This window comes from Dysidea avara, chromosome 4 (genome assembly GCF_963678975.1).
Source record: "Dysidea avara chromosome 4, odDysAvar1.4, whole genome shotgun sequence".
In the NCBI taxonomy this organism is placed as follows: domain Eukaryota; kingdom Metazoa; phylum Porifera; class Demospongiae; order Dictyoceratida; family Dysideidae; genus Dysidea; species Dysidea avara.
The window spans coordinates 436,191-448,922 of NC_089275.1; the positions used below are offsets into that span (position 1 = coordinate 436,191).

Below are 12,732 nucleotides of genomic sequence, written 5' to 3' on the forward strand. Positions count from 1 at the left end.
TCTGAGGAGATACGAAACACGATAATTACGCGCCTGTAACATTGGCAACGCATGGGCATTTAAATGGCTAGTAACAGCCGTACTGAATTAGAGGGAGGTGTAATGGGCTTGTTTGTACTAATCAACACTACATTACTTGCTTACAAGCAGCTGTCGGGGCACAACAACAGCAACAATGAGTTGTAGTCCACTCGCTGAGTCCAGTACTTCGATACATAGCACGCGCCTGTAACATTGGCAACGCATGGGCATTTAAACGGGTAGCAACAGCCACGCTGTGGTCCCGCCATGTCGGGAGGTGTAGAGGGCTTGTTTCTAGTAATTAGCCATACATTTCCTATTTACAAGCAGCTGTCAACTCAAGGTACAATAACGAGTTGTAGTCTAAATAAGTTAGACGTCAAGAACCACTGGGTTCTAGGGGATTTAGAAAACCCTCAGGCGAGTGCGCTCGGGTGCTACAGCCCAGGACCTTCGAGTTTTCTAAATCCCGTAGAACCCTGGTTCTTGACGTCTAACTATTATATAACTTTAGCCATTATTTAGACCACCCTCACCTGTTCTGACACCATGTCAGCTCTCACAGCCATACCCACCTCAAGTGGCTGTACAATTGGAAGTTACTTTGCGTTTTCTATATTATTGTATGTATTTTAGAGAACTGTGCCACTGGAGCAATCTGCTCTTGGCAACATTAATGAATATAACAATGATGAAACAGCTCTGATTGTTAGTCATATTATTTTAATGAACGCTTGTATGTGTGTTCAAACAGAAGCTCAGTGAGAAATCAACCAATTATGCTGATTGCATACCAAAGCTATGGAGTGCACATTGGTGACCAGGAGTGGATTGGCAAAACTGTGTTCTACAATGTGAACAAAATCAGTGACACAGCTGCCTCTCAACTGTGGTGGTATCCTCCCATCCAGAATCTTAAGGACAGTCAGCCCAAGCCCAAATTGTATGTGCTACAGAGAATCTGTGTGTGGGTGCCAGTAAGGGGCTTGGGCAGCTGATTTGAAGTGCCTTAATCGCCGTTCATCACTACAGTAAGTAAAACAATATTATTTAATATATCAATACAGATGTACTACACTTTAACAGTTTTAAGGGTCTTTACTTGAAGACCATACGCAGAATTGTGGACCTTAAGGACTGGTATTATCTTGCAACCGAGGAACTTAAATGCTATAAATGCAATAAAATTTTTCTGGGCTGGGGTTCTTGGTAAACCTTAATGAGATAACGACATGTACGTATAGTAATATTTTGCATCCCGGCATACTTATGCAGCTGTCTGAGTCGTAGTTTTCACTGTTTCCAGCTATCCTTAACCAGGATACTGGGCTGTGGCAAGGCTGTGGTGTCACTGTTACGGAGTCGAACTGTCGGAAACAGTCCAACTGCACTCCACAACTCAATATTTGAAATACACAGTGAAGAGTGGGTGAGAAGCAGTTGAGGTACTATGATGACTGTATAAAGTACAGGTGTGATTGTTGCTTCAATGTAACAGGTACCATTATATTTGCTATTTCTGTAATATTTTGTAGATGGCTTTTGTCAGTGCATGCCAGGGGCATTCTTAGTAGGCTACCTCAGCTTCTTGCCACTTGCACTGGAGTGTTTAGAAGAGTGCTAAAGATTGACTCTACAAAGAAGATTGTCAAGAAGCTGCAGGGAACGGCTGCTGGGAGTGCCTCCTGGTGTACCAATGTTGGCAATGAGAGTGAGGAGGTTCTAATGTCAGTTCTGACAGAATCTGAAGGACTTGATAGCCTTCATCCAATGGCAAAGAGCCTGATTGAGAGGTTGGTATATAAAATTTACAGCACATTGTACAGCCTATAATTTGTAGGTATCATAAGGCCAGGCAGGATCCCCCACAGCTGGTCTACACTGACAGACTGTTGCTCTATCAGTGGACAGTCTTGTAAGACTGCATGCCTTTTTGAAGAATGGAAACCCCTGCAAGTAAGTACTAAGTCATTATTATTATTATACCTCTGTTTATCTAGTCTTAATACATAGGTTCGATTGGACATATGGCATTTTATGAGGAGGATTGGATGTGGCTGCACTTCTGAGTCACATCCCTTCTATGGCATTGTAATGGCTCGTCTTTCACAGGCAATTTTTGAGTGGGATCAGACTGATTATAAGTATATCTGCATTGTTCATTCATAGTTATTAAATTATCACTATATAGTCGTTTGTGTGATGCTAAGGTGTGCTGCAGCAACAGGGAGTAAGCAATCCTTCCATCAATACCATACACAAGGCAATTACTGGTGAACTTACAAAACACTGCCGGAGAAGGACTCGTGGAACTGAGGAGACCGCAAAGACAATTGAATGTTTGATTTTACAATTTACGCCTGCAACAGATTCACTAGGTGAACCTGTAATCAGGTAATCAGTACGTTCCTATTATACTACCTAGATTTACTCTATTTTAATTGTTTAGTGAAAAGATGGGAGCAATCTGGAAAGAGGAAAAGAAACATGTCAAGTGTATTCAGGATCCACAAGGTGTGGACTATCTGTACACCATTACAGGGTACAATCAGAAGGGTGGTGTGCAGCTACCAGTGTATTGATGTGCAAGAGATACAACATCCCTAGAATCATTCCATCTCCACTTAGCCAGGTGAAACTGTTGAAAGTTTTCGAGTACATACTATAGTATTCTATTAGATTCATCCCTGGATCATCTGTAAGTGATGTACACTTCCAGGCACATCTACTGGAGGGATTAGCCAGGTGGAATCAGAGCCGAGCACTGGCAGCAGCTCAGCAACAGTCTGGCATGCGAGTGTTTAATTTGGAACTTGCCAGCAAAGTTGGTAGCAAGTAGATATTTTTGCATTATTATGCTTACTCAATTGTTCCAGGCCAACAAGTCCAACGAGTCCATCTCTGGCAGGAAGCTGCTTCCATTTCACCACACTCCAACCTGCTACAATGAGGGAGAGATCTTTGGAGTAGCTTATCTATATCGTCAAGCAGGCAGGGAGTTTGAACTTTCTGAAAAGAATTTAGAATCTAAGGAGAAAGGAGATGAAGATATAATTGATGAAGGCTTCATAGATGAGGCTGACACCATCATTTTGTCAGAAGACCTGGGGACAGTTGGATTAGAGGAGGAAGAAGTAGAGAAGGAGGAAGAAATAGAAGAGAGATAGAAGCAGTATGTATATCCAAGTTAAGAGCTATTAGTTTATTTGTAGTACATTTCATTAATATTTACACACCTTAGAATGATGATAATAGTGTCACTGCTACCACCACATCAGCTGGCACTAGTACTACTGCAATAGACTCCAGAGGAATACCAGATTGGGAGAAGGTGGCACAGTTAGCTGAAGCACTATTAGAATTGAAGGGTTTGTCTTTACCCAATGATAAAGTACAGAATATTAAGGCCTTGTGGAATGCCATGGATCCTTTTGACAAGAAGGCTACAGAAATAATACTTAAATCCCAGGTGCAATTAAGGGGCCACTTTAGTAGCCAAAAGAAGACAGGACACACAACTACGGAGCAAATGAAGAGGTATATTATTTTCATAAATTAAAAGTGGTAATTACATTTACCAAAGGTGCCTGCTATCTGGAGTCTCTGTTCCATTGTCTCCATTAAAGAGCCGCATTGTAGAGGCACTGTGCATATTGCTTACTACAAGACATGGCCAATCAAAGAGGACCACTGATGCCAGTACGATGGCTAATCTCTTATGCTTGCTGATATTGACCTTTATGTATATATACTTAGACGGCAAGAGAAGATATGTGTCCAGGTGGGACTTGGTACTGCAAGATTATTCTGCCCTCCATGCTCGCTTGTACAACTCACTCAATCTGCTGGAAGGGACAAACCTTGCCTTATACACTATTAATACAACTACTTGGTAAGCACCTTTTCATTATTTTACTATGGTCATCTCTCCAGGGGTTATCTTGTAAAAGAAACACAGGTAGTACTATAGCTAGTTTACATGGCCACAGCAGTACAACATGTAATTATTATGACTAATATATGTAGCTAGCTAGCTAGTTCTCATTTAATTTACTGTAATAGCTATAAAGTACTCTTTCTAAAGTTAATTTACTTTACTTGGCAAGGTGAGAGTCAATTGAATGACTGCAATGGTGGAGCAATGTAAAATAACAATAACTTTACATGTTTGAAATGGATTTAATAGCTATTATTGATAAATATTGATATCATTATTGATTACTTTTTGTGATTGTGGGTTTGAATTTCCCCCCTATTTTTCTTTCTTTTCCCCCACCATAGGCAAAAATTGTGCAGTAGCTTATTCTCTTCTAATTATAAATACTTCTCCTGTGTGACCTTGTGCTTCCACTAGTTGCTTTACCATACTGCCCATCACTACCTCAAACTGGTCCCCTTTAGTATGCTCCTTCTTTTTGCTTTTCTAGTTAGGTGATGCAGGTTGTTCTTCAGTACTGGATGGGGTAGACACACATTCTGAAGTGTCTGTACTGTTTGTTTCTACTAGTTGCTGAGTGAGCAAAGTGTCATCATTATTGTCTTCCCCCCCCCCCTGCTAGAGTGTCAACGACAAACCTTAGACATGTGGCTGGTTTGTGCCCCATCACAGCATCCATGACTTCAACATAGTTCCAGCATTCTTCTTGACTTTCTCTTCCCTGTCCAGTTTCTTTGTTCTTGTCCTCTATTCCTTATGCAATTTCTTAATTTTCTCGCAACATTGCTTGAGGGTTCTGTCATAGCCAGCTTCTTGAAGTTTCACGGTGATGCGTTGATATGTCTCTATTGGGGTGACACCTTCTAACCCTTCTTGTACTTTATCATCAGTTCACAAGTCTATCAGCTTTAGGGTTTCAGGTTTTCCCCAAGTAGCCATACTACTGCAGCAGCTGCAGACATCAGTTTCTGCCATATTCTTTTTAATGTGCTGCTATAAACAAGAGTACTAAATGTTAGGAATGCCAAATAGTTGTTAACTCGCGCTGGATGACTCGTAATGTGTTAACACTGCAAACTAGCCAGGTAACACTCGGGCAATCCCACCAACATTTATTGAGCTGGGCCAGTCTTTATTCAGCATGGCCTGATGAATTCATACTTTGGGCTAAAGTGGGCCGTGCCATGCTGAGACTAGGATCAAAGTGTAGTGTGAATATTACTTCTTTACTGGAGGACCAGGCAGTGGATAATCATGCCACCGGTGTACACCTGGTGTACTGGAACTGGTAATGACACAGATCTCAGAGGATTCATTGAACCCCAGCAGCACGTTCCACTGGCATACTGTGAAAATGTCCATCAAGCTACTTGGTACAGATTCCAGTAGGCTTGCAACACACAAGAAGAATTTCAACTAGCTACTGAGTACAATAGTAGTGATGTCCAACAAACAGGGGCGTAGCTAGTATTCAGGGTTTCCCGGGTACTAGGTACAGCAGTGCTTACGCAAACTACTTAGTAAAAATGCGAGCCCATCTCTGTGGACTCTTTGATACACATTTGCTTTTGAAAATTTGTTTAAAAGTGTGTACGTGTACCTAGCTTGCTACCACACTGCTGTTTATGCAGCTAAGCTATTAATATTACTGCATGAATATTATAGAAGCAACTGATTTAATGCTCCAGCCCCAGTAAAGACTTCTTTTTTCACTCTTCCATACTTGTATACAACTTTTCTTGAGGCGTACTTCATATATCCAAGTACTATATATATCCAACACTAATATTTTAGTTGAGATTTTTGTCTTGCTTCCGGAATCCTCGACGATGACATGACCGCAGCTCTTCCCACCATGACCTGGAAGATGACGGTAGCCACAACTTCTGTCAGTTTTTCATCAGTCTACCATTATCCAGTACTGTTTTGAACTTAAAAAGTTCACCAAAATCACGTGTGCTCAATCCTCGACCACTCAAATTTCAAAATGTGATCACATGATGCTGTGCATTATATAGAACGTTACTTAATTGATGAAGGAATCTTCAGAATAGGCGATCTTTGATGATAGCAACTGCTCAAAAGTGTCACAGATGCACAAAAAAGAGCAAGTATGTATTTCAGCTCATTTCAGTAGGGGCGCGCCAGCCACAGTTTGCTATGCTCGCAGCCCAGGCACCAGCAGTAATTACCCGGGGCAGGCCCGGGTGTAGCTATGCCTCTGCCAACAAAAACCTAACACCTCTCAATTAGCACCAATGACACACCCCCCATATAAACTACTACTACTATGCAACTTCTACCAAAATTTTCAGATCAATACTGTATTGTATAGTGAAGTTACAGCTATTACAATGTCATTAAAAATTAGGCCCATTTTACATAGGAAAAAATGGCACCAAAGGGAAAGTGATTCCTACATTAACTACAGTAGACCGACTCAAATTGTTTGTATAAACCACTATAACTATTCTTAGTCTACAGGTAAGAAGTGGGACATAGTGCTTTCAAACCATGAACAACAGGGAAAATTATTGTTTCTGCAAAATTAGCTCAACTCTAGAGCAATGCTTCAGTAATCCCATCTAGATAATCTATTGCATCATTTCAGCATACAGCCCTATCTTATCACACAGTGGTCCAATGCTATTCCATCCATTCAATAGAGGATATGAGCTAACTTTATGACCAAAAATTTTTAATGAAAACGTGATGTTGTCTTACGTCACAACAGTAAATGAATGTATTGTAGGTATGCATAGAAAGTGCGAATCACAGAAACTAGACCAGTTAAGTGAGTTTCTCCAGAGCAATATAGATTCCTTTACGTGTACAACAGAGTAACTGAAAGGAGGAGCCCCATCCATAGTTCATGTGAGCCATGTTTGCTACCCATGGGGCTTGCAACCGGAATCAAGATTTAATCAAGTGATATTTTTGCAGTGAATCAAGCGATCAAGGCATCCGCAAAAGAAAGCACCTTTGAAAGCTAACATTGGGCAACACGAGAATTTACTAAGCTTTTACGGTTAACGATCAAGAATCAAGGCTCTTGGAAAGATGAAATCAAGTGATCAAGGCAATATTTGGCGATCAAACTTCTTGATTCCGGTCGCGAGCGCATCAATTGGCGGTATGGAAGTGACTACTCCTTGTTTCGTGTGAGTCCCATTGACAGAATAAATTTTTTTGTATGACTGACAACGACATGGGGTATTGGTAAAACTGGGAGGGGGGGGGGAGCAGGAGCGGGAGATTTCTTGGTAAAATCAGGACCAGGAGCTGGGAGATCACGTGCAAAATACTACAGGCAACTGTTATTTTTGCACTAAAGATGATTTATTGATGCAGAAGAGGACTCGTGCAAGTAGTCTCCCCTCCTTTCAAACATGCATGAGATATTATACGAACTAGCTATAAGGTAGGGAATTGCAATACTTTTTACAAAAGGATCGAGATACTCTAATAGAGTAGTCAGCCACTCATATAGAACAGTCTCATAATATCATATTCTGTCTCTTAACTGCCAGTAGCTTGTTGATTTATTTGTAATAACAAGTAAAAAGTCTAAAAATAGCTATAGCCTTAGAGCAACTTAAAAAAAGATTATGTTGGGTGGGAATCATGCTCCCAGAAAGTCACCGATTGATTGACTGATTGATTTATTATTTAAACTCACAGTACTGGCAAGGCCGTTCTTCCGTACTGCAGTACACATAATACACAATACATAGTACACAGCAAACAAAACTATACTAGACAAACATAAATAAATAAATAACTATTACGACCGTCACAGTATTAAATTACAAAAGAACAAACAATTCAAGACAAGTCATGTAGGTACTTGAGCAGACCGGCCATCATGAAAATTAGTAATGTCATCAAATAAATTAGGTGGCAGTGAATTCCACCTCACTGTAGCCTGATGCTGAAAGAAGTGCTGACTGAAGTTCTTTTTGAATCGAAAAATGTCTGCAAACCAAGGTGAACATCTAGTTCTGTAGGAATGTTTACGACCAAAGTCTATTGGTGGCTGAAGTAAGATACCTTCACCAAGATAGTGTTGACCAAACATGGTGAGAATAGTTCGATACTGTACAAACTCAGACATGAGAAGCCATCCAATGTTCGCTCTATACTGTGACATCCATCACTGTCTGCATTTTGTAGCTGTATGCTTCAAACTCCATGTGTGACTTTCATTGCTATAAGACTCTTTGACCTGCTCCACCAGTTCACCTCATGCTTTGCTACTCAATTGTTCTACTAAATCAACATTTATCTTGGGAAAAATTCTCACTTTGAGTTCTGTCACCACGCACAGTCCCTGAAGTGATGCATTCCGATGTGAACACTATATTCTATAAGTCCAATCCATTAGTATTGTCAGACTCACTGTTGTCCTTCTCATGCTATGGCTTGTTCCATTGACTTAATGGTGGTATCTATACTATAGTTACTTATGGTGGTAGCTAGGAAAACTAAACAGTAAAAATGAGTAGCGAATAGCTACCATGGCAAATAGTGAGCATCACTAAGAATTCGTAGTGAAGTTCACTATTTGCCACAGTATTCATTACTCATGATTTTTTAGGTGCATGCATCCTTTTCAATTTGGCTCAATGATCGGCGGTATTTTGTAGCTAAAATATAAGGCACTGAATATTTATCGTGTTAAATATTAACTTGATACCTTGAAGCATTCCAGAGATATGGCCAATGTATATAGACAATGATACATGGTATTTATTTAAGAAAAAAGGACCAAGAACGTAACTATCAGAAATCTCTATATAATTATTAGATAGTATAGGAATGGAAATTTGTCCTCAAAGTCATGGTACCTACACCAAGCCAAGATAGATCATTTTCAGTCATCAATGTTGCAGAGCAAGAATTGTCCATCTTATATGTAGTCATGTGCTAATAACATAATTGGAAGAATCGATACCATAAAAGCAGCATTGAATGATTCATTTACTTCTGACTCTCTTACAGGTTTTTGCAATTGAATTCGGCGACTTTGCAATTGAATTCGTCCCGTTTGCAATTGAGTTCGTCGCTTTTGCAATTGAATTCGTCCCGTTTGCAATTGAATTCGTCCCGTTTGCAATTGAATTCGTCGGTTTTGCAATTGAATTCGTCCCGTTTGCAATTGAATTCGTCGCTTTTGCAATTGAATTCGTCGCTTTTGCAGTTAAATTCGTCCATAACAAGAATGGCAGCTGGAGCAAACATGAAAACATGATGTAGCAGCTGCTACAAGAACTTGTTCAAGTACAACAGTAGTAAACAACTCTTTATAAGGCAATGATTCTTCCTCTGCAGCCTCTCCAGCAACATTCCAAACTCTACTACGCCATTCGCGATGGGTGTGGTCACTCGCGAGCAAGCTAATTAACTTGTCAGACAGCTATCAACTTCGCGTACTACCAGCTTCAATTACCTTCTAGTGTCTCAAGTGTAACTCTCCAAGGCATAAATAGTTCATCTCTTAATGAGCGGGTTGGTTTCTTGGAGCCGTTTTGTTTATGACGAATTGTAATGCAAACGCGACGAATTCTATTGCAAAACCGACTAATTCAACTGCAAAAGCGACGAATTCAATTGCAAAACCGACGAATTCAATTGCAAACGGGACGAATTCAATTGCAATACCGACGAATTCAATTGCAATACCGACGAATTCAATTGCAATACCGACGTATTCAATTGCAAACGGGACGAATTCAATTGCAAAGGCAACGAATTCAATTGCAAAAACCTGTAATAAACATTTTAAAACTGTAGCAGTGATGTGTCACTTCATCACATCAATCTGCTATAGCTGACAACCAATGTTGGGCAAGTTACTTTGTAAAAGTAACTAGTTACATATTACATATTACTTGCAGCTGAACTATTTAGTTACAGTTACATATTACCCATAAAATAAAGTAATTGTAATAATATTACATAATTACTTTGTGTCCATAGCCTTAAGCTGTCACGTGTGAAACTACCACTTTATCACGATTACGTTGTTGGACAATGTGTAAATCTTGATTATTAGTAAGAAGCTGGTGAATAAGCTTCATTCAGTAGGCTTCATTAATTCATTGTGGCTAGGTGTTACTCAGTGGATTACTAACGAGATTAGTAACTTTGTTACTTGTAGTAATAACATTACATAATATTAGACTCGTCACAGTAACTATATTACTTAAGTGACGCGTTACATTTGTATGTAAAGTAACTTGAGTTACATTACCTGTTTTTATAGCGTATTTCGTTATATTACTTTGTTACCACAAAAGTAATAATATTACGTAACGTGTTGCATAAGTAACGCGTTACTCCCAACACTGCTGACAACCTTGCAATGCCTGCTACTTCATGTGACACTAATTCATTCACTTTTGCTAAGATTTCTGAATCTTTGGTCCTGTCTCATCTGAACTCTCCGGATCCTAGGAAGTCAGATGGCTAGCACTTGTCTTAGGTTCCAGAAAGAGATAGGCTGCTCCATTGGCTACCTTATACTGTTAACGTTCATTGCAGAGTGGAGTTGTTCCTTCAGACAAGAAGTGCTCACATATGCTCAAGGTGCATGGTGCTTTGGACAGCTTCAGACCATGTAATCTCTGTTGTGTCTGTTCTTGCTGTTTTATTTGTTTTTGTGTATATGTTCAGTCATTTTTATAATTTGCCTTAAGTAGATTGTTGCATTTGTATCCATGTATATTTGTTTTGTATGCATGTGTTAAGTTTTGTACTTGTTAGCTACTAGCTATGTTCATAGATTTTGTCTGTATTGTATGCTGTGCTGGCAAGGAAGAATGGTAGTTACCAATTGTCAGAGACTCAGAGGGTAATTTATAAATCAATCAATCAAATCAGTCTGATAATATAAGAACTTATATTGCTAACTCGCAAACAAAATTTCTTGCTGTACAAACTCCAATTAGTTAGTGAATTTATAAACTGACAATAACTAATTGTGAAAGTTCACACACTGTCTGGATCTAGCAACTGTCTACACAACCAGAGCAAAAATAACTTGGTAGAATAAAATCAGTGAAGCAGGTCAAAGAGTCTGGGTAAGCTTATAGCAATGAAGGTCATACATGGAGTGAAGCACATGCAACTACAAAAGGAAGACAATGATATGGGTGACATTCTGGGAGCATGATTCCCACCCAACAAGATTTTTTTCAAATTTGAAAGCACTAAGACTTTTCACCTTGTTATTAAAAATACATTAACAAGCTACTGGCAGTCAGTGGCAGTTAAGAGACAGAACATGAGACTGTTCCGGCTGACTCCTCTATTAGAGTATCTCGATCTTTTGTATAATATCTCCTGTTTGAAGGAGGGGAGACTACTTGTATGAGTCCTATTCTGCATCAATAAACCATCATTAGTGCAAAAATAACAGTTTCCTGTAGTATTGTGCATGTGATCTCCCAGCTCCCGGTCCTGGTTTTACCAAGAAATCTCCCGCTCCCGCTCCCCCTCCCCTCCCGGTTTTACCAATACCCACGACATGCCCCCACGTAAACCGTCTCGCACGCGAGACTACATGTCCTCCATGACGCTATTGTACATAGGACATAAACTAGATCGCGGAGCTAGTATGCACATTGCTCAGCTCAACTACGTCACATCAAAAACAACTTAATACATTCGACTAAAGTACATACATGAGAAAAATAGTTATACAACATACAGACAGTAAAACACAGTAAACGCCTGTCATACTATAACCATACCTTGCATTTGTGGCTTCATATTTCTATTGAAAACCTACAAAACCATGAAGACCCTTCGACTACAGCTGCAATGTCGCGGAAACACCATCGCACTAGTGCTATGACCGTATAATACATTTTGTGTCTAATTATTAAAAGAAAGCCTAGATTTTTGACTATTAGTATTACATAATTATAGTATTAGGTTTACAGGTAAGGAACCTGTAAAGCCTGATCTTTAATTATAGCCTATTAATAATTACAACATAAAAACTATACAGATTATACAACAAGAATTATTAGTAATCATAGCTAGCTACAGTGATTTATAATAACTAATTATGAAAGGAAATAAGCTGAATTACTCAAATTAGTTGATTGTTCTATTAGAGTATTTCAACAGCTCTTATAATTCTGACCATTCTCATTAATTCCTTGAGCTCAGCCCCTTCAGTGTTGTTGTTGTTTCCATTGCCTTTGGTGTAGCTATCTGGTAATCGTAAAAGCTGGAACATCCCAACTCCTCCTAAATCCGGCCACCCCCTGAACTGTCTTCATGCATACACAAGTATGATGCTATTTCATAGCAATATACTTTACTATAATACCATGAATTATATTGGTGGACTTTTAGTGACTGTTTTAATGCTGTTTAATTGACTATTTGTAGTTACTTGTTTACTTTTTAAGTGCAAAAATTGCTGGGAAACTTGACCAACAAATATATACATTAATTTGTAGAGTATAGATGTATGCATGGTTTTAGCTATGACAAAATCAGGGGTGGCTCCATGAGGTTTCTGAAAACTAGCTGGTTACGCTTAGATTGAATACTCTAATAGAGCAGTCAATCACACTAATAAAGCAGTCACCGTATTCAGAGCAGAAGTGTAGCAAGCTATGTAGCTAAATAGGGACTTCCCTCCCTGGGGAGATTTGCCACCTGAAGCTGCAGCTGCTATGCTATGATTGGTATAGGCCGATCAATCCCTAACTTACCTGATCAGGCCATTTCATCTTTAAAGGAATAATTTTATCAGT

The 12,732-nt window shown here is 39.4% G+C and overlaps 2 protein-coding genes across 6 annotated transcripts in view; one reads left to right on the forward strand and one right to left on the reverse strand.

Annotated features, from left to right (window-relative positions):
• Positions 1-11,827, reverse strand: part of LOC136252865 (TBC1 domain family member 2A-like) — a 30,324-nt gene extending 18,497 nt beyond the window's left edge. For 2 of the 5 annotated variants that reach the window (XR_010699805.1, XR_010699803.1), the window contains exon 1: positions 11,713-11,823. The gene's annotated coding sequence lies outside the window, so the exon portion shown is untranslated. Of the gene's footprint in view, positions 1-11,712 lie in introns of all 5 variants that reach the window. The other 3 variants (XR_010699806.1, XR_010699804.1, XR_010699807.1) reach the window with 2 other exon arrangements.
• On the forward strand, positions 1,591-3,917 carry LOC136253342 (uncharacterized). The gene is made up of 10 exons (XM_066045996.1): positions 1,591-1,814; positions 1,862-1,977; positions 2,035-2,165; positions 2,213-2,415; positions 2,471-2,653; positions 2,701-2,845; positions 2,898-3,207; positions 3,263-3,558; positions 3,605-3,720; positions 3,778-3,917. The coding sequence occupies exons 7-10, from the start codon at positions 3,196-3,198 to the stop codon at positions 3,915-3,917; spliced, it is 564 nt and encodes a 187-aa protein (XP_065902068.1). The 5' UTR covers positions 1,591-1,814; positions 1,862-1,977; positions 2,035-2,165; positions 2,213-2,415; positions 2,471-2,653; positions 2,701-2,845; positions 2,898-3,195.
• Positions 11,828-12,732: the final 905 nt, after the last annotated feature.